The sequence below is a fragment of the Ipomoea nil genome, unplaced genomic scaffold (genome assembly GCF_001879475.1).
Source record: "Ipomoea nil cultivar Tokyo-kokei standard unplaced genomic scaffold, Asagao_1.1 scaffold1977, whole genome shotgun sequence".
NCBI lineage: Eukaryota > Viridiplantae > Streptophyta > Magnoliopsida > Solanales > Convolvulaceae > Ipomoea > Ipomoea nil.
This window is the reverse complement of record NW_017618405.1, coordinates 1,028,088-1,050,216: the sequence shown is the minus strand read 5'-3', so window position 1 is coordinate 1,050,216 and position 22,129 is coordinate 1,028,088. Positions and strand designations below refer to the sequence as shown.

At 38.3% G+C, this 22,129-nt stretch overlaps 2 protein-coding genes and 1 pseudogene across 3 annotated transcripts; all 3 read right to left on the bottom strand.

Annotated features, from left to right (window-relative positions):
- Positions 1 to 1,570: 1,570 nt before the first annotated feature.
- On the bottom strand, positions 1,571 to 10,016 carry LOC109147174 (endoplasmic reticulum metallopeptidase 1). 2 transcript variants are annotated; one of them, XM_019294806.1, is made up of 21 exons: positions 9,681 to 10,016; positions 9,364 to 9,449; positions 9,130 to 9,231; positions 8,915 to 9,021; positions 8,720 to 8,820; positions 8,195 to 8,282; positions 7,678 to 7,766; positions 7,404 to 7,543; positions 7,135 to 7,300; positions 6,870 to 7,005; positions 6,670 to 6,766; positions 6,286 to 6,415; positions 6,017 to 6,079; positions 5,738 to 5,856; positions 5,333 to 5,460; positions 4,969 to 5,193; positions 4,132 to 4,292; positions 3,235 to 3,398; positions 2,718 to 2,800; positions 2,543 to 2,628; positions 1,571 to 1,922 (listed from the first exon to the last, which is right to left on the bottom strand). In XM_019294806.1, the coding sequence occupies exons 1-21, from the start codon at positions 9,891 to 9,893 to the stop codon at positions 1,779 to 1,781; spliced, it is 2,628 nt and encodes an 875-aa protein (XP_019150351.1). In that variant the 5' UTR covers positions 9,894 to 10,016; the 3' UTR covers positions 1,571 to 1,778. The 2 variants fall into 2 exon arrangements, with proteins under 2 accessions (XP_019150351.1, XP_019150352.1); XM_019294807.1 differs by having other exon boundaries at positions 1,779 to 1,922; positions 6,017 to 6,076; positions 9,681 to 9,893.
- Positions 10,017 to 11,417: 1,401 nt separating this feature from the next.
- On the bottom strand, positions 11,418 to 12,429 carry LOC109147129 (annotated as a pseudogene).
- A 6,921-nt stretch (positions 12,430 to 19,350) lies between these two features.
- On the bottom strand, positions 19,351 to 21,609 carry LOC109147128. The gene is made up of 3 exons (XM_019294771.1): positions 20,170 to 21,609; positions 19,935 to 20,076; positions 19,351 to 19,775 (listed from the first exon to the last, which is right to left on the bottom strand). The coding sequence occupies exons 1-3, from the start codon at positions 21,607 to 21,609 to the stop codon at positions 19,351 to 19,353; spliced, it is 2,007 nt and encodes a 668-aa protein (XP_019150316.1).
- Positions 21,610 to 22,129: the final 520 nt, after the last annotated feature.

Here is a 22,129-nt window from a genome sequence, read left to right as displayed (position 1 = left end):
CTCTCAATCCAGTCACCTGGGTTTGATTCCTATCAGTAGCATAGTCAGCTATAGCCCATCCTGTGGGCCTTGTTCTTTGTATTTGGGCCGCCATTCTGGGCCTGTACCTCGGGCTTTTGTACGCATTGTTTTAGGCCTAGCGCCCTACCCCCGTTCTGTGTTTCTATACCCGGTTTATGGTGGACCCGGTCCCAATAAAACCATCAATCAGAATTAAGAAGACATAACAACGAAACAAAGGATCCACATTACAAATATCGTGAAACAACTATTTGCTATAAAAATAAGTAAGGTGCTTGGAATTTCAAATTTGGTCGATGTGTTTTCCCGTCATTGTCTAAAGTTTCTACGTACTTGACCGAATAACGGCCAAAATCACATACGAGTCTTCCCAATTCTAAGCCAATTTGCCATTGCACCTTCTAATGGTTTGCTCACTTCCCAAGGACGTAAGATGTAATCTCCAACTTAAAAATACCGTGATCGCACTCGAGCATCATAGTACGCCTTAATCTTCTATTGGTAATCTACTATTCTTTTCGCCGCCCTCGTTTCTCTTCTAAAAGGTCCAAATCAATTGCCATTAGTTGCTTATTCTCATGTGGGTCATATTGTTTTTCCTTGGTTGTTGGAAACCATATTTCCACTTGTAATCGGGCCTCAACACCATACACCAGCGAGAACGGGATTTCCTTACTCACTTCTCAAAGGGTCGTACGGTACACCTATAAGATGTACTGTAACTCCACATCCTAGCTCTACTCATCGCTCCTCAATTTCTTCTTTAGCCCTTTAAATAGCGTTCTGCTCACATTTTCAACTTGGTAGTTACCTTGAGGATATGCTACTAACGCTTAGGTCACCTTTGTACCAATATTTGCCTAGCAATTGCTCACACTATTGAGACGTCATTGTTAGGGCTTCACTTCGATCCACTTAGAAAAGTAATATATCGCTATAATGCTTAACTTCCTCCAACTGGAAACTTTCGAGAACGATACTATTTTGTCTTAACCCCTACCGAGCAAACTGTATAGTATTACTTACTGATTGATAGTATGTCACTAGTATACCGCACCAATTTTATAATGTAAATTATTGTTGTGGATCTTATGACTTGCAATGTTAAAGTTTTTCTAATGTTAAAGAAATTGGAACATCTCATCAATATAATGGACTGCCTCAACTAATTAATAACAAGGTGTCCACATGACTTGATGGGTACAAATCCTTATGGAAGGACTTTCAAAACTTAAGAATATTTTGATTTTCTAATGTCCCAAATGCACAAGTATGACTTGTAGCCTTTACCATAAACGAAAACTCAAAAAAGGCATGTAGATAATATCAAGGGTTAAAAGTCAACCCTTTATCAGGCACATGAAATCAAATTTAAGAGTAAGAAACAAATCTACAGTAATTTAAAAATAAAAAAATAAAAAACCCTAAATTACGTATTTCCCCATCAACACTCATTAAAGAAATTGGAACATTTCATCAATGGACAACCTCAGCTAATTCATAACAAGATGTCCACATGACTTGACGGTACAGATCCTTATGGAAGGACTTTCAAAACTTTAAAATATTTTTATTTCTATATTGTCCCAAATGCACAAGTCTGACTAACAGCCTTTAATATGAAAAAAAAAAAAAAAAAAAAAACCTAGATAATATCAAGAGGCACCTGGAATCAGATTTGAGGGTAAGAAACAAATCTGTACTACAGTTTGTATTAAAATCTCTATAGTATAAGGGAAATAGAAATCTGTTACAAACTAGAACACATAGGTTGACCTAAAACTGGTGTATGCAGTGACATCCATCCAATTCGGAAAAAGTCCTTTCAACTTCAATTGTTGTTCTGTTAGATGCTGCTCGATTACACCCACTTCAACCCTTATGTTTCCTGAGCTACTTGCCTAAACATTAGAAAAATGTAAGAAATTGGAAATTAAAGAAAAAATAAACTTCAAATAGGGTAGAGCTTTTATAACAAGACAAGATATTCTTAAAAGTGGAAACAAGGGAATGAAAATGTGTGGTATAGATTCAAATCCAGGCATCCGGCCTTGCCGCTGCATATTTCTCTAACTACAATGATAAATACACACACAAACACATACATATCTATGGACAGTTTCGGGAAAGAGTAAATGAGAAAACAAATTTCTTTACCCTGGAGTTCTCTAATCAAATTCTAACAATGTGGATTGGCTTTCTGCTTGTGGATTATTATCTCCACAGTTTTATAATTTAATTGAAGAACTTCAAAGAAAATACAACCAAGTCTTAAAAAATTATGAGGAAAGAAAACACAGAAAACAGATGTTGACGAGTGTTCAGTATTGTACGTAACAATAACATGTTCACAATGAATTATGTTATTTGCGTATTTTGAGAAATTTTAATTTAGGAAGTAAATCTGAATGAGGAAACAATAGAAAACATCCTTGATCCTTCCAAAGTTGTAATCGTAGGGGGAAAGAATACTACTCTATGAACACTGAACAGAAAAACAAGACATTAAAGGTATTATTACCTCCAACCAGAATGTCCAATTTTCACTACTTGCACCGCTCAATCTACATATATATGAAGGGGGACCATTACCATCCCTTTCAGGAGCTGAAAACAATTCCATGAGGATTAAAAAACAGCAAGAAGAAAAAACAAAGCACCCCCCATTCACAGCTAAAGAGGGAAAAATATTTCACCTGGAAGTTTGTTATTTGCAAAAGACCAACTGGATAATGGACCTGTGATATTAAAAACTGAAACCCAGACTTCCTTCAAGGAACTATAAACACAACAAAAAAAAATCAAGATTTATAAACATATACCTGAGAGAGTAAGAGAACATACTAATATGTTTAAGGGAACACACTACAAAATTAAATATAAATTGCCAACATATACAGTAAAACATCTATTATGAGGTCCTCTATACTTGTAATATAACACAACACTGACATCTAGCTAGTAGTACCAGTAATATCTTGAGACAATTTGCAGCATCAGAAGTTCAGAACCACACATTTAGTACATTCAATAAATAACTAAATGTAATAATGGAGCAGTGGGAATGTAAAAATTTCCACAAGAACACAACTCCAGAGCAGAATCAAGTTATATGCTGCAAACAATAACTGAATCTGGCAACTCAATTTAGGACTGAAAGAAATTCTCACTGAAAATGTAAGCATGAAATGAAATCCAATGGTCAACATTTACCCCAAGGAGAACTCCAAGTAAATTCTACGAGTGCCACCACCAAGAAGCTTCTGAGGCTTGTGAGCAAATAAATGTGGAAAGCTTTTGTACTGATTCAGGATGAAATCAGGCTTTGTAGGGAACTTAAAACTTGTTGAAAAGAGGAAAGATACTGGGAAAATTCCCTACAAAGAAACAATCATAGGATCACATATCTGCACTACAATAAACTCTAGAGGAAGAAATAATGCAATGCAATGCAATATTGTTTGTCTGGCTCATATAACGAGGCTGGACTCAAGTTATTTACAATTCAATTTTGCGTAATACTTAATTTAATATTCGTATATAAATTTATATATTTATAAACTACATTAAAAGTACTATCACACACAAAAATCAAAATTCAAAAATCATGAAAAACATTAAACAAAATAAGCAAAGAAGAATGAATTTGGTTGACCAATGAATAGTACAGATAGGTAAAATGGGGAAAAGGGAGTACCCTTTTAACTTTGTAAATTGATTTGACTACGCATGTCCATTTGGGAAGGGAAAATTTGACAATAATATCAAATCTTATTTGTTTCCTTAAAAACCATGTCACACACAATTACCCATTACAAAATGGGACAGTGGGAGTAAGCTCTAAAAGTAATTCATGCTGTATGTGTGCAAATAAGATTTTTTTAAAATTATTGAAGTGTAAAGTGAAATGTGTACTTGTATCGCTAAAGATGCATGGCCTCAGTTTGGAGCTAAACTAGAGTGTAGCAATAACATAAACATTAAGAAACAAGACAAGATTGATTAATTACTGTAGTTTCTGATTGATGCAAACTAATGCAACTCATCTATAGATGTAACAGAGGAGATATGAGGAAGCAAAAAAGGGCTATAAAACTTCTAATTAATTACCATCCAGTCATCTGGGTGAGACTTATCAACACTATGAAAAGATAATTCTGTATTAGTCCCCAGTTCATTTGCCAATTCAGGTGCATGCTTGAAGACAAAAAACATAGAGTTGGAATCAATTGCAGCAAAATCATAGCTGGCACTCATAATTTGACTGGAATCTGTCAGAAAATGATAAAGTTTTATTAGAAAAGATATTAACCGACAGATCATTAAACTATGCAAACAATTGCAGAGTACAATCTTGCATAACTATTGTGTAATAAAAGCAATGCATTAGTGCTACATGAAATCATGTAGTACCAATTGAAGCTTCCTATATAAAAATCCCAGAGTACAAATTGTTGTGTGATTAAAGCACTGCAGTATGCAGTACTGGTTGAAACTCAGCATTTTCACCAGTACTTCTACAAAGTTTCTTCTCCAGTTTAAAAGTTTATGCTTACAAGATGTAAATGTGGGCCAAAAAGGAGAAGGAAAAGAAAACCACAACAGCCCCCACCAATAAAAAGCCCTGATATAACATTTTTGTATTCACCATGGACACAGCATTTTATCCAGTTTCTGTTTCAGGAAGCTGCAAAGAATTTCATTATTGAAAATGACAAGGCAACAAATCCATTATATTAGTCTTTTCTACATTTTTGTCCAATTCAAGGAACTAGGCAAGAAAATCATACCTACTCGCACCTACGAACAAGCTTACATGTCTAACAAAGGAATAATTTGTGAATATCAATCATACAAACTGTTAACTAAATATTCCTTTTCATTATTATTATTTTTATTGATGAGGGTAGTTTAGAGCCATCAAGAAGAAGCACTAGTTCAAAATACCTGCATTCCAAATTGTATGTTGAAAAACAACTCTTTTAGGCGCCTCAGTGCTGTATGGAAAGACCAGTGATGCCACAGCCATTGTAATGATACCAATGTGCAGCAGGACCTGCATTATGGATTTCCTGGCTAAGTGTTGGCCAACAACAGGTATAAGAGGCCCAATACACCAACCACTTATAACCCCAATTGTAGCTGCGACTATCACATCTGGAATAAAATAACCTGCAAGCATTTGGCATTCTAAATTTAGACAATGCTGAAAATTGACTTAGCAAAACCCAAATTCCTTTTAATTTTGTACTATAGACACATTAAAGGGGAGCGTAACGAATTCATTGTAGAATAGGCTGGTAAAACTAACCATACAGATAAGATGGATGAGAGCCAGACATGCCCATTTTCTCAATCAGAAAAATAGCCAGAAACCCACCAAAGTAAGCCGCATACATCACGCAAGGTATTGCAGGGATTACATAAGATGCAGTTGACCTGGCATAAAACTACTTTTGATTAAAAAAAAAATCTAAACACAAAGCCAACAGGTATTATTCACTCTTTGGGAGTAGAAGAGCAGTTTTAGCCAGAAATGGAATGGCCTGTCTGGTGAGTATGAATGAATAACATGTCTAAGGAGAATGCATTTAATTTTATACACAATAAGATGGCATAGCAAGCTTTAGACAAAGTGGGAGAGAGACAGAAAGGGCATTTGCCTCAGAATGAATAATGGCTGGAAATTAATGTAGATACTCTTTTAAGTTTCTACCTGAGTGATTCATGACCAAAATCCTTGTTACAAAGGCAGAAGGAAATCCAAGCAAGAATCATGAAAACTAAAATAAGAAAAGTCAAGAAGCCTCCATTCAGTCCAGCTGCAAGGTATGCCTGCTTACAGAAAGTCACTTAGCCATCTTTTCTCTAGATGCATACAAAAGTATATACTTACTAATTTGGAGGTAGCAAAACAAAACAATGACAAAGAAGACTGACTACACGTAAGATAATTATCACTCTTTCTTTAGCTTAAAGGAGTACCATCACGCACCAATGTCACTATGGAGTAAAATCCAAAAGCCCCCCAAAATCTAGCTTCAGTAACCAATTCCTGCAGAAAACCATGTCAGACAATAAGCCAAGTAACCAAAGCTGTATAATGATGTGTGTGATCCACTTCAACCAAAAGCTTAAACTATTAGTGAGTATATACATTTATCATTTTAAATTTACCCTCAACAAAATAATGCATTATAGACAAGCAAGTTACCAAATTTAAAAAGAATGACAGTAATCTACAGCTGAAAAGTAACAATGTACCTGATTTGATAATCCAAGAAGAGAGAGATTTTGAGATAGAGGAAAATGTCCCCAAGCAAATCTTGGAATCAACAAACCAATAAGAGAGAAAGGTACGAACATTCCAAATGCCAGATATGGATTTGCATACCTACATTTATAAAAGAATAGAGACATTAAATCTTCCAAGTGCAAAATATTTTGCTGACTTTAAATCATAAGATAGGATATTAAAAGTGGTCTGATTAATTTAGAACCATTTAAATATAATCAAATGCTAATGTTTTAAGAGTATGAATGAGCAAAGGTCAAAAAAAAAAAAATCAAAGCAAAGATCAGGGTTAAAGACCACAGTAATTTTAAAAGTGCCTGATAAAAGTAAACCAGCAAGTATTAAACTAGTACCAGTTCATTGAAGTCCCAGAAAATAATAATCTCATGACAGCAAAAATAATAGGAACCACAATTGCAAGAACAAGTCCAACAGCATGATATAGCAATCCTGCACAATGGAAAATGACTACTTCACACAGTAGAAGAAAGCAAATTGTGCGAGGAACGTTCCAATCAAATAAAATAATTCTTGATTCAAGAATGGCCATTACCTTTAATATAATCAAAAAGGGTAGCAAAAGAACAGGTCAATCCCCAAGTCCGAAAACGTAAGAGAAGCGGCATAAAAAGAAAGATAGCAAGAGGAACACTATAAAGCAGGATGGCAGCTTTTCTTGTGTAGAATATCTGAATCATTTAAAAATATTCAAAAACAAATGGATGTCAATTCGGCCACAGTTAATCTCTGACTCTATAGAGTAAAACGGAAGGGAAAAAATATATAGAAGTAAAAAAAATTAGAGATATGTGCCTTACCAAGAACCAAGAGAAAAAATCGAAGAAAACTGCACGCTCATCAACTAATCCATGTTGAGAAGCTGTATGCAATTTTCGTTCATGTGCATTCCGAAGTTCAGAGGAGTTGGTGAATGCTCTTATCAGACTGACCAAATTGTCCCCACGTGCTTGCAGGCTTCCAGGTCTGATTTACAAAATTGATGTATCAGATCAAATACAAGTAAACAAAGAAATATAAGAATTTCAATAAAGTGAAACTATACCAAAACACCAATTGTGATGCATACAATAGTCTTTCAACAGTATCAGAGGAGGTATGATAAAAACGACCCCCCAGGAGAAAGATAATATCCAATCCAGGAATATCGCCATAGTCTTGAGCAAACATTCTGTAATCTGTATCACCAGGAACAAAACCAAAAACATCCTGCAAAAACATTGGCAGAATATTTTGAGCAACACTAATTGGATTTTGTTGGGGAAAAAAAAAAAAAAAAAAAAAAAAAAACCCTAAAGCAGATCATGTTCTAGAAAATGGATTTAGTGAGGTAAATCCAAAACCTGAGCTGCACTATTTGCCATAGGATATAAAGCTGCCTGTGAATAAACTTGTGAAGGCCAAGTGCTAGGTCCAGATTGACACACTAAATCTGTTAAGTAGAAAATATGTAAACAATCAACATGCATTCCACTGTAAAGGAGAATGTAGCAAATATCAATGCGCAAGAAAATAAAATTTGAACTCTTTCTGATGCAGAATGCAAGAACAAGCATTAGAGCATAACTGCAAGTTTTCTTATATGGGGACAAATGGCAATAGCAAGCATATTATCAAAAGCTCTCTCTCTCTCTCTCTCTCTATATATATATATATATATATATATATATATATATATATATATATATATATATCCTCTATAGAGTGATTACACAACAAGCAGCTCTTAGATTAAAATTATGAAAATGAATAATAATAATAATAAGGCTTACATAAAAGGATTGGTTTCAATTTAAAAAATAGTTAGCATGTAAACAATGCCTAAAACACATGTAAAATAATAAACAATCAATTACCTACCAGACCCTCCTATTCCAGAAGCCTCAACATTTATGAATGCTCCAATTGTCTCACGCCATCTATGTGTTGTTATGAACCCATGTGAGCCCTGAAAATATAAAAATAAAAGAAACAAATAAATAAGATAACAGTAACCAAATTGGTTTGCATAGAAGCAGTATGACTATTGTTTTATAATACCATCACAAGATAACTTAAATCAATGTTGCAATACAATACCATGAAAATGTAGACAGATTATTATACTCAAGTTCCAGTGAAAACAATGAGTAGAGCACACTATAAACGAGATCCTATAATAATAATCTACCACGAGTATCAATAAAAGAACACCAGATAATCTAATTGTAAGTTGCAATATTACAGGTGGTATCAAGAACTACTTTTGTCAAATTAAAAAAAAAAAAAAAAAAAAAAAAACCGAGAGGGTTTTATTTTAATCATTATGGAAAATATTAAACTCTTAAAGAATTCTTAAGAGAAGGAACCCTTCTTTTGACAAGAAACTTTTCAAAGAATTCTTACCAGCATAAAGAGTTCTTCTGCACCATTGAATAGAAATATAACTGGTCTAGGAGGAATCCAACCAGAATCAATTGTAACCCTGGCTAATTCTAGTATCGAAGCTGGTAAAAGTAGAGAAAACACAATCAATATACAAATCACAGATTATTACACTCCAGTAAAAATGTAAAAGTGAAAAACCACCCCAAAACCTACCTACACATGAGCCACAATCACCAGCACCTGGAGAACCAGGTGTAGTATCAAAGTGGCCATTTACTAACACTGATGGGTCATTATCTCCTGATTGAACTGATGAGATTCTGTAACCCAATTCAAAATAGTTAAATGTCATATAGACAACACATTTTAAGGCTATTGTCTACAACTTAGTCTTAAAAGAAGAGGAAAAAAATAGCTTGTTGGTGTACCTCATAATAATATTAGTAAGGTTCCTATAAGTAAAAGAGATGCTGTAACCTAAAAAGATCATACTGAAAGAACCATTGACTGCGGTCTCTTCAATCTCCACTCTTCAACAATCAAAACATCAGTAAGTTAATGAATTAAAATATAGTGACTACGAACTTCAAAATGCTCAGCATCAATAAGCAAGCATAACATAATTATGTGTATCAACAAGGAAAAAGAAAATGAGAAACAACCTAACATTGCGTCCAGCTCTCTTCTTCAAGGTCTCCAACTCCGTTTTTATGTATTCCGCGGCTTGTCTCAAACCCGGAGTCCCTACCTACATTAATTAATTGTTTATAAAGCCAAGAAGCTGCGAAGTTATATATAACAAGGCATCACGAATGCAAAAACTTCAAACAATGTTTTTTTTTTCTTTCATCTCAAACTTAAGCTTCACAATCACATAAGAGATTTCATCTACATGCGCACGAAATTAAAAGCAGAGCTCTAAGAGCATACACATAGTCTAGAGAGCGTGTATAAATTGGAGATAGATATGATTTCTTACTTGTCGGCCGCCGATGTCTTTGGCTAAGACGCGGACGTGTTCGACGGCTCGGGCTTCGGAGAATCGGTCGAGGGAGGCATCCATGCCGAGAGGCGTGATGAACTTCATGTGGAGGACTGAGTAGGCTAGGAATGATACGAGTCCATAGAGGATTACCAGCGAGAAGAGAACCTTGAATCCGGCAACGTCGCCGGAGTTCAACGTCAAAGCCATTCCGTTAAAGCTCCTGCCTCCGATTTCACCGGTAGAAATCTGCTGGAACGGAGATCTCAGTCCGAAATCCGAAGAAAAGAGAGGGAGAGTGAGGAAGGTGGAGTAGAAGGGGCACTTATAGGAATTTAGAATACAAAGGGAATCAGCTCAAAATGACGTTCAAAACTTGCGCACTTTTGGCAGCTTATTGGGCCAAATTCTTTGTGTGGACTTGTATACCATAATATTATTATGTGTTAAAATAATGTACATTACGTATTAGAATATTGAAACATTTTGCGTAATATAATGTATACTATGTTTTAAAATAATGTACATTATGCTTTAGAATATTGTACATTATTGTTGCGACCACAGGAAACAACAATTTACCGTTGAATTATTTTATAATTAGTTTTATTATTTAATTAGAATAATTAAATTAATTAGGATAACTATTTTAGATTAATTTTGTTATGCTTATTTTATTATTTGTATTTATCTTCAGATTAATTTTGTATTTATCTATTTGTAGTTTGTTGGGATTTTAGTTATTTTGAGGATTATAGTCCTAAATTACTAAAACTCTACAACTATAGGGAGACAAGTTATGAATAAAATAGATTCGTGATGAATTTTTGAGAATGAAAACTGAGATGGTTTTCTAGAACTCGGGATGAGTTCGGTCATGAGTGATTTATGGCATTCCTGACTTATCAAGTGTGAAATCATACTTGTGGCGTCAAACCATTCTCATATCGCTCTATAACCGGGCGTGGGGCGAGAATCAATTCAAAAACCACAAAAACAACCCTTACCAAACCTAAATTAAACCTTCAAGTCAGATTTCACCTAGCCTAATAAACGTTTCTAAAATATTATTTTTTATTGGAATGTAAAGATCGGGCCAACCAGATTCGTATCAATTATATTTTAGAATAATGTACATTATGAGTTTAAAAAATGTAGGTTGCAAATGGGCGTACGAAAAAATAAAATTAAGCAAAATGACATGGTTTTTTTACCATGCTCCACACAGCTGTAAGTTTCCATACAAATTTAATTCTATTTTGCTCTGTAATATAATGGGCAAAATACAATGTTGTGGACCATAACAAAAAGTACATTTTAATATATTAAAAGTACATTATTCGTGTACTGAATGTACATTATATAAAAAAAAAATATACTTTCTCTGAATACAATGTACATTTTTAATATATTAAAAGTACATTATTTTTGTACTGAATGTACATTATTTGATAGTATGGTCCACATAAGAGTAAATATCAGCCAAGGTTCCTCGAGTTGAGTGGTTCTACAATCAATGGTCCTAAACTTTCGGTTTGGCCTTCGTCATCCTCCGAATTTCAAAATTGGCCTCCAACAATCTTTCCATTAAGTTTGTCCGTCTCAGCCGTGAAATCTTATGGCATAATAGTCTTTTTGTTTAATTCCCCCAAATACACAGTCTGTCTGCTCAACAAACTTAATCGATTTCCCTCAAAAAAAAAAAAATCATCACTCCCTCACTAAAAAAACCCATCACGAAAGTTTAGGGCGTTGGTACAGCTCTTCCACGCACGCCGGGTCGCAAACGACGTCTTCCCCGCCGTGAATGATCAGGAACGAGACTTCTACTTCTTCGAACCTCGCTTGCAAATCCCTACACACCCTCAATAGCTCAGGCACCGTCGCCGTTCGTCGCCTCGCCATGGTCCTAGTGGGGCTTGCTATCACTAGTTTCCGCTTCCATTCCTACTTCATCATTCGTACGTGACGGAAATTCAAAACCAAATTCGATGAGACTTGAAACTACTCTAAAACGGAATTTAATGGCGGAAAAGGAAATATCTTACGTTGAATGAGACGTCAGGTATGGAGCCGCGCATGGGGACCACTTGCCAAGTCGGGATTAAGTATGCCGCAATGTCAAGGAAATGTTCCAGCGGCCACGGCGGCTTGAACTTATCATTGATGCCGCACATGGCCCCGTTATAAATGACGCCGTCGAAGCACCGTTTCAGGGCAGAATCACAGTGGCGGAGGATTACAAGCAGAGCAATCGCACTGCCGAGAGACTCGGCATAGAGGAACGAAGGCAGCTCAGGCGGCACGTGGCGGTCACGGAACGAGTTGAAGAACGCTACGCAATCGTCGACGACGGGGTTGATGTCTGGTATGTGAGCCTTCAACCCCTCGATGTAGCCGTGGCCCTGATGGTCGATGGCACATACAGCGAACCCTTGCTTTGCGATGTGCACGACGGTGAGCTAGATGAGCCAGTTAGAGTCGCCGGTGAAGCCGTAGACGACGTAGACGGCGCCAATCACCTTCGTCGTAGGGAGCGGGGTCCACCAGTGAGTGAACAACTTGAGACCGCGAGGATTGCTGACGAACTCGGAATCGTGACTCACCGAGTGGCGCAAGTAAAACTCGTCGGCAGTCAAGGAGCCAAATGGACTCTCCTCGTTCACCTCTGCCATCGGATGCTTCATACTAGGGTTCATCTCCGGCGAATGTACATACAGATGAGAAGGGAAAGAGATATAATATGGGGGAGAGTCCAATTTATGGAAGGACTATTGGAGGTATTTACTCGTTTTTTAAGTGATCTGCTTGACAGACTGTATTTGGGGGGAATTAAACAAAAAAACTATTATGCCCCTAAGATTTCACGGCTGAGATGGACAAACTTAACGAAAGGACTATTGGAGGCCAATTTTGAAATTCGCAGGATGACGGAATGTCAAAACGAAAGTTTAGGACCATTGATGGCGGAACCACTAAACTCGAGGGACCTTGACTGGTATTTACTCGTTTGGAGGTATTTACTCAAGGGACCTTGGCTGGTATAATAAGGAGGATAGTCCCATTTACGGAAGGACTATTGGAGGTATTTACTCATTTTTTAAGTGATCTGCTGGACAGACTATATTTGGGTGTGAATTAAACAAAAAGACTATTATACCCCTAAGATTTCATGGTTGAGACGGAAAAACTTAACGGATGGACTATTGGAGGCCAATTTTGAAACTCGGAGGATGATGGAATGTCAAAACGAAAGTTTAGGACCATTGATGGCGGAACCACTAAACTCGAGGGACCTTGGCTGGTATTTACTCATCCACATAATAATGATTGAATATAATGCAAGGGCGTCAAGGCTAGCCGAAGCCGCAGCCCAGCCCTAAACTACCCCGCGATTAGGCGAGTTAGGGTCTAGAATTTTTTTACCAGCGAAAATGCGGGTCTCGTGGGCTTGATCTGCAAGGTTAATAAGACGAAAAGACAAGACAATGACAAAAATAGGAAGGTTTTAAAATATATATATATATAATTTAAGGAAAAACTCATTTGGGACCTGTGTTTCATGTCATAAACGCATCTATCAAATAAGTTTCTTAAAAAAAAAATTAAATTTTTTTTTTAAATTACGCCAAACGCAAGTGTTGTCTCTAGTATAATCATGGTTGAAAAAATCGCTAGGCGTGTAACACCCCCCGATTTTAAGCATAATTTAAAGCAGTTTAAACTTAAGAAGTAAGCCAAATCTAACCATGATGATTTAATTAACGCGGAAGCTAAAGTAAACAGTGTTGGGGTGCTACGCCACATCTAAGTTACGAACTTAGATGCACAGGCCAAAAACATCTATCAACCACAGTATACTATTCATAAGTCAAAGTATAACATAACGGGCTCACAGGCCACCAAAAGAACTAGAGTCTAACAAGGGGAAACTAGGACTAGCTACACGGCTCCAACTAGCGCGCTCTTGGACGTACTACTCTGTACCTGAAAAACATATGTTATTACAACCGTTAGCGAAAATTGCTAAGTAACCACTCAAACGCGTTGGGTACAATATATATATATATATATATATATATATGTGTGTGTGTGTGTGTGTGTGTGTGTGTGTGTGTGTGTGTGTGTGTGTGTGTGTGTGTGTGTGTGTGTGTGTGTGTGTGTGTGTTTTATAAGAAAACCACTTTCGAGACTTGGAATACGTAAGTATAATCTTAGCAACACTAGCTTTTAAAAACTAGAGAGATAGAAACATCATTTGACTCATCGAGAGATACACTCAATCATACCGATCAACATATGGCTAAACAATAGAATCCAATCAAGAGACAATGACTCAATACAAGAGTAATCATCAAAGAGAGGAAATCAACAAACAATCATCAAAAGGTCACATATGAAGATATGCTCATAAGCAAGAGATACAAGAATCATAATTAATGACCAAGTTCCAACCTTATGCCAAGTTCCAACCTCTACACCGTTCCATCCTGTACCTCCCAGTGCCACCCTGTACACCAAGTCCAACCTTATACCATCATGGAGACTTAGCTCCCCGCCAATCTTACCGCCAATCAATTTCCGCCGATCTCATAAATATAAATATAATTCATTATCACGTGATAATATACTGCCGATCTCATTTTGAGCAAAGCTCATTACCACCAATCTCGTAACAATCATAACACATAGTCATCGATACAACAATCAAGGCTCAATCAATAGCCCATTCAAGATAAGTACAACAATTGTACAAGCTCACAACGATAGGTTCAATCGAAGGAATTCAAGAGAAATACGAAGGAGACATTCAAAGGTATTGCCACAATATCGAAGGATTTCCAAATCAAAAGACCACAACGATTGGTGAACACAAGTCACCAATCCTCATTAAGGATAAGCACGACCAATACGAGGAAAACACATACTAGTACCAACGAACAACGTAGCTAGCATGCAATTCAACAAGATAACCATAAAGGCTCATACGAACATCATAGACTTCACATAAATCCAACGAATCACCAAGTTGGATCACAAAACATGATTCAAGACTCACAAGTCCTATCACAGGTACTTAAGACATCGTTCTAGACTTACGAAACATCAATGAAGACACAAAAGTGCACAACGGGTCAACAAAACGGAGGCAAAAAACCAACGTATCAGTGGGCGGCACGGTTGGTGGCAAACCACCCGCCACACAACCCGACACGTACCAACGGGTGGTCAACCACCCGTGGACCGCCCTCCCCCCCCCCTGCCACTACCAACCCCATACCAGCGGGTGGACTGGCAGGTGGCACACTGCCCACCAATGTACCCGTTGGTACCAAACAGAGAGTCCAAATCCCACTTTGGGAAAATTGTCAAAATCCTCAAGTTCAAGTCCAAAACACCTCAAAACTCACATCAATAAATAAAGGAAATTAAACACATAGAATAGCTCATTGAATAGCATTAAAGAACCCTAAATACAAGCTCTAACAAGGCATTTACACAAGAAAAATGTATAGAATCACTCAATAGCATCAAGAAATCATAAATAGCAAGTGTAAATAGATTTTGTAAGACATGGGTTACCTTTGTAGCCTAATCAACACTCCCTCAACTCCTAAGATCCTCCTTGAAGGTCCTCTTCCAAAAGATCTTTCAAACACAAACAAAAAACCCAACAAATACAAGAAGTCTTAGGTAAAGGAGGTGAAAAACTAAGTAATAAAACCAATAAAGCCTAGAACTTACCCTTCCTAAGGTTGTAGATGAGGAAAGGTGGAAACTTGGTGGCCTTCAAGGTAGAGAAGATGAAAGATTTCTCTTGTTAGGTTGGGAGGGTTTAGGGTAGCTTGGTGTAACACCCCTAATTTTTAAAACATTTAAAGCTTATGAAATAAAGGCGAATCTATCATTAATTACCCAAACAGAGCAGAAACTAAGCATAAGAGTCGGGGTGATATGCCACATTCAAGCTTGAGAACTTAGATGCACAGGCTAACTAACTAAACCGAACATAATTCAAGTTCAATATCCAAAATACAAGTCAAGGCACGCAGGCCATCTTCCAAGGCTAAAACTATCTAAGCTAAGTCCTTGCATCCATCTAGCGCACTCCGAAGCTACTGATCTGCACCTGAAAAACATATGGTGTAACAACCGTTAGCGAATAATGCTGAGTAACCCACTCTCACCCGTTGAATACAATAAGTAATAGTTTAGGAAATCCTTTTGAGACTGAAATACATATATAATCCTAAACAACGCTAACTTTAAAACTAAGATCAAAACTCAAGATACAACAACAAGTTGACTTCATAAAGATACTACCATGCATCCTAAGCTCGCACGATAAGATAATAACAAAGCTTAATAATAACAAACAACGGCAACAATGAGGTTCAACAACAATCCATAACATCAAGCAGTCAATAGAGAGTACATCCATGATCCAACCTTATACCAAGTTCCAACCTTTACTCCTCTCCATCCTTATATCAGTTCCAACCTGTACCTCCAGGCCACCCTTATAACGCCTCCCTTATCCCTCCGGAGCATGCATGCTCCCCACCGACATACCACCAACATGGTAGCACCGCAGTACCATTCGCATGACCCGTGCCTATAGCACTATAATCAAGGGGTCAGTGCCTATAGCATTGACGTGGCACCACAGCGCTTATAACTTGATCCATGCCTTTAGCAAGAAAACCAAGGGTGGTCTGTGCCTATAACACAATGACCGAGCACTCGTTGTGCTATACCACCAACAAATCCTTTCCACCAATCACATCTCTTTTCTCATCATGGACCAATCAATCACCATAACCAATACACGATGATAACAGCAATCGACAACACTCAATCAACCACAATAAGCAATCCTCAACAACAACAACAATAACCACGGCACACAACTCTTAAAACGGTACTCAAAACATCACACGAGACATCATAAACACCAAACGGGGCACAACGGGGCATGGGGAAACAACAAACAGGGTAAATCAACACCCCGCCCCGCCTGTGCCAGTTGGTGGTGACCACCCGCCGTCCACCCGCCGGCGGGGGTACTGTACCAGCGGGTACACGGTGGGTGGTCGTCCACCCGCTGGTACGATGGACGGTACCCGGCGGGTGGTCAAGTGGGGTTCGTTCCCCCATCGACCCCCCCACTGGTACGGTGGTAATTCGGCATTTTTCCCTTTCAGGAAATTCATCAGTTAAACCCAAAACCAAGTCCAAACACATCCCAACATATATCAATAACAACATGGACTCGAACAACAAGAATTAAACCAAGAAACACCACAATTATACCCTAAACACAATTCCTAAACATGTCAAGACTCGAGATTATACACAAAATGGTCCAAGAGCATTAAGAACCTCAATATCATCAAGGAATCTATATGCAAAGCCCTAAGAACAAGCCCTAACCTTGAATCAACACCCGAGCATGCTTAAACCCACCCAAGAACACCAAGAACATCACAACAACAAGATTTACAATATCAACCCTAAGGACGAACTCTAAACATAATTAAATACAGGAACATACCAAGACCACATAGGGCCATCAAGAATATCAAGAATAACAATAATCCATACCACAGATTCCTATAGACAAGCTCTAACAAAGCACAAATACAAAACCATACATTCAATCATTCAACGGAGCCAATCAATAAAAGATAGCAAGGAAAATAGGTTTTGTAAGACATGTGTTACCTCTTAGCCTATATCAATTTTCCCTTGGCTACTAAGGTCCTTCTCTAAGATTCTCATTTGATTGATCTTCCTAGGCTCGGTGGTGGGGAATCCCTTTTGTTACGATTCTTTGGGGAATTTCGTGTAATAGAGTTATGAGAGGTGAGAGGGTTCTAATTGCTTCCTAATCCCCTATTTATAGAGTTAGGGAATCCTAATTAGAGTCTGGGTGGTAGAAGGTCAACTCTCCTTGTTCTTATCCAGCTTAAAGTCTTTAATATAGGCAAGGGTCCACGATCCATTGTGGACCACACTAATTAATTAAGGGAATCCTAACCAAATTAAATCCTTTTTAACCATTTGTTAACGGGATTACTTTAATAATTAATCCGGGTTTGAAGGCCGTAACACGGGGTGTTAGACTTGGAGAGAAAGCTAGAGTGTAGAGAGAAAGGTGTTTCTTGTTTAAGTGAGGAATGCTAAGGTGGGAGTCTGGGGAAATGTCTTGGGTTCCAAGTTAGGATTGTGAAAAGACCAAAATGACCTCTTCCTTCCACAAGAAAGTTAGGAGATAATTAAAGGCTAGAGTACAAGCAATAAAGCACCAAGTCTTCCCATTGACTAAATTAAAAAAGCCAAGGACTTAGTCAAATTAGGTCCCTCAACTATGCTAAAAGGGAATTAAGGAGGAATTGCAAAGCAATTAGGATTTAATTAAGTAATTAAATTCGGATTTAAGGAATTAATTTCCGGGGTGTCACAAGGCGCCCTAGTATTTTTAATTTTATTTTTTATTTTTTAAAAGAGTTAATTCCTAAAATGGTCCTTCGACTATGACATTTTCTCAAATTGGTTCATTGACTTTTAATTGCACCCAAAGTGATCCTTTGACTATTGAATTTTAAGTCAAAATGGTCACCCATTAGCTTTGGTGTTAAGTGGGTGTTAAAATGAAGGGCAAAAGGGACAATTTATATTGTTTGTTGTTTAGACCTTTAACCGCCCATTTAAAAAAAAAAAAAACAAAAACAAAACAAAAAACTTACCAACCAATTCTTTCCTAGTGAAACAATTACTCCTAATCCCCAAATCTATCTATACTTCTATACTATTAACTAATATTGTACCCGTGCGATGCACAGTCTATAAATAAAATTTTAATTTACGGTGTTATTGTTATAAACAAAAAAGTAATGGATATATGATAATAATAAACTATACATATATCACAATAATAATAAGTCCAAAAATTGTAATTGTATTTACAAATTATTAAGAACTTCATGGTAATCGAATTAGGCGTAGAAGTACAACTGTTATTAAGATCATTACAAATTAAAAATTTTAAACCCTTAGGATTGCTAACCCTAGACACAAGCAACATACAATTGGCCATGTACAAAAACGGTTTCTTCGATAGCAACCCAACATGAATAGTGTTTGACCTTGGAGGAGCCGTCATTGGCGGTAACTTAATCTTTCCCTGGGCGCAACATGCTGAATATTTAGGTGACCTACACACTATTGATTTATTAACCCTTTCCTCATACCAAAAAATGGCATTGCAATGCTCGTAGGTATATTCCGGGTCACCTAAGTCTGCATATTGTAAAAAAAAACCTCATACTAATTGAATCAAGAATACTATAAACATACAAAAGTATAGTCGAACACTAACAATTATTATTATTTGCTTCCATTTTGATTGGTTGCGAAACATCATCAAAATCAGGAGTTAGATTTCTAGGATTGAATGCTGATTGTTTACCAACTTCCATATCGCAATCAATTGGAGTTTTAGACGTCTTACTGGAAATCCCTATTTGTTCATATATGGTATTAAAACGTGTAAATATATATTAATAATTTATTATAAATGCTTAAAAAATAGGTTAGAAAACAATTAAAAAGTATACATAATTGATTACATATGTTTTTTTTTTTGAGCAAAACATCGAAACTTTCATTCCTGGGTTAAAACATTCTCAATACAAATAGGTGGGATACCATACCACACCCCGGAGTCAGACAAAGAAACGGTCACCCGAGCTAACGCATGAGCCACACGATTCGCTGATCTCTTCACATGGGATACTTTCACCGATCCCATGTCCCTAGCAATCGACACACATTGCTTCACAACTAGGCCAACATACGAAAAATCAGAAATAACAGAATTAAAAGCAGTACAAAAGTTTAAACAATCAGACTCTAAAATAATGACACTATGATCCTGAGCTTTGAGCCACGTTAGAGCTTCCCTTACACCAATTGCTTCAGCCATATAGGGATCGTCCACGTCATTCAACCAACCACTCTTCGCCGCAATGAATCGCCTCCCATGGTCCCGAACAACGATGCCAAAGCTAGCGCCTGCCCCGAACACCGCTGCATCAACATTACATTTAATGGCATTGCTTGGAGGTGGGACCCAGCTTTTATTGATTGAAACGGTAGAGTCAGAAAGAGTTTTAATGTATACCTCCTTCCAACTTTCCAGCAGCCTTGCAACCTATTCTCGAACTTCAGGGCCCGGTGGTTGTTTACCTTTCCACACTACATCATTTCGTGTGGACCAAACAATCCAGAGAACTGCAGCCGCATGCATGACGACATCCACCGTCGCGTTACCAATCACAGTCGAAAGAAATTCGAAGAAGTTACGGCCCTGTAGAACATTCTTACTGCCCTAGACAGTCTCAGCAAACACACAGCGAGAAAAAAGATGCTCCTGTGATTCAGTTGGGTAACTACATAGTGGGCAACCACCACCAATCCACACCATCTTTATCCGCAAGTTGTCTCGAACAGGTAAGATATTTAGTGCGCACCGCCAAAGAAAGTTTTTCACCTTCGGGGGGATCGGCGCTGACCAGAGAGCATTCCACGCTTGAAAGCCATCGGCGGTATTCTGTGAACTCGCCTCCTCCGTAAGACGCCGATAACCATTTTTGACAGTATAGCAACCACGTACATCGCCCACCCAACGCCAACTATCTCGAAATTGGCTGCTCACCGGAGTCGCCAAAATCTTGGGCACATCCTCCTCCAAAAATATATCCCTAAGGATACTTAAATCCCACTGTCCCTGACCGTCCAACAGTCCGTGCACCCTCGCGTCTTGCAAATACTCCACACAAGGAGTGCGTAAGTTTACATGCGAGTCGCCCGCTAACCAACCCCTACCCCAAATTTTCGTATCCATCCCATCCCCAACACGCCTAGTGACTCCCAAATCTAAAACTTTCCGCCCCGCATGGATGCTGCGCCATATAAAACTCGGATTACACCCCAACTGTGCGTCCATGAAATCCTTCGTGGGAAAATAGCGTGCTTTTAACAAACGACTGACTAAGGACTCGGGATTGATTAATATCCTCCATCCTTGTTTAGCCAGAAGTGCCATGGTGAATTCATGTAGTTTTTTAAAGCCTAGCCCGCCCCTCGACTTGGGAATGCACATTCTTCCCCAGCTAAGCCAATGTATCCCTCGTCTGTCTTGTCCTCCCCCGCCCCACCAGAAGCGGTTGTACAATTTTTCCAATGTGTCGCAGACTCGCATCGGGAGTAGGAACACTGACATGGTGAAAATTGGTAAGGCTTGTGCTATGCTCTTAAGTAGGACCTCCTTACCAGCACGAGAAAGAAGTTTATTCTGCCACATCCCAATCCGTGCACGAACATTGCTTTCGATGTAACGAAACACTGCTGTTTTGTTACGTCCCAACATCGACGGCAGCCCCAAATAACGTCCTAGATCTGCCGCTTCGGGAACCCCAATGAGTTCAGACACTACCGCCCGGACATGAGAGGGAGTGTTTGAGCTGTACACTGCACTAGATTTCTCGAAATTGATAAGCTGTCCCGAGGCCCGGCTATACACATCCAAACACTCTTTAACTTTAAGTGCTTCTCGTTCACTTGCCTTGAAAAAAAGCAAGCTGTCATCAGCGAAAAATAAGTGAGTGATGGCCGGAGCCCCCCGGGCCACCCTCACACCATGAATATCCCTGCAAGCCTCCGCCATTTGCAGGAGAGTAGAAAAACCCTCAGCACAAATGATGAAAAGATACGGTGACAGCGGGTCACCATGACGAATGCCCCGAGTGGGACGAACTTGTCCTGCCACCTCCCCGTTTACCAAGATCGAATAGCTCACTGAATTGACACAGAGCATTAATAAATTCACCCAGTCACCCCCAAACCCCAAGGCCCTCAACATTCCCTCCAGGAAGGGTCATTCCATTCTATCGTATGCCTTGGCCATGTCTAATTTAAGGGCAGCCCATCCCTGGACTCCACCAGACTTTCTCCGTAAATAATGTCCTATTTCTCCAGCCACTATGATGTTATCAGTGAGCAAACCGCTAGGGACAAAAGCACTCTGCGATTAAGAGACCACCTGATCCAGGCAGCCTTTCAATCTATTGGCAAGCATCTTTGCCAGCACTTTGTATACAACGTTACAAAGTGCAATAGGGCGAAGATCCGACACTTTCTCCGGCACGGATTTCTTAGGGATCAAAACAACATTGGAAGCATTTAACCCCGGTGGAAACTGTTTACTTTCTGCACAATTAATGATGAAGACAAACAAGTCATGACCCAGGATGGGCCAGAAATGCTGGAAGAATGCCAGGGACATACTGTCCGGGCCCGGTGCCTTTTCTGGTTTCATATCAAACAGAGCTGTCTTGACATCATCAAAGGTGAAAGGTTGTGACAAGGAGATTCTCATCTCG

Coding starts and splice junctions, on each gene's coding strand:
- LOC109147174 (XM_019294806.1), bottom strand. CDS start 9,893: ATGGCTTTGACGTTGAACTCCGGCGACGTTGCCGGATTCAAGGTTCTC. Junction 7,006..7,134: donor ATTTTTTCTCTTGGTTCTTG/GTAAGGCACATA, acceptor TAAATGATTCAG/ATATTCTACACAAGAAAAGC. Junction 1,923..2,542: donor ATTGGACATTCTGGTTGGAG/GTAATAATACCT, acceptor TCTAATGTTTAG/GCAAGTAGCTCAGGAAACAT.
- LOC109147128 (XM_019294771.1), bottom strand. CDS start 21,609: ATGTTGAGGGCCTTGGGGTTTGGGGGTGACTGGGTGAATTTATTAATG. Junction 20,077..20,169: donor ACAACTTGCGGATAAAGATG/GTGTGGATTGGT, acceptor GAGACTGTCTAG/GGCAGTAAGAATGTTCTACA. Junction 19,776..19,934: donor AAATGATGTAGTGTGGAAAG/GTAAACAACCAC, acceptor ATGTTGATGCAG/CGGTGTTCGGGGCAGGCGCT.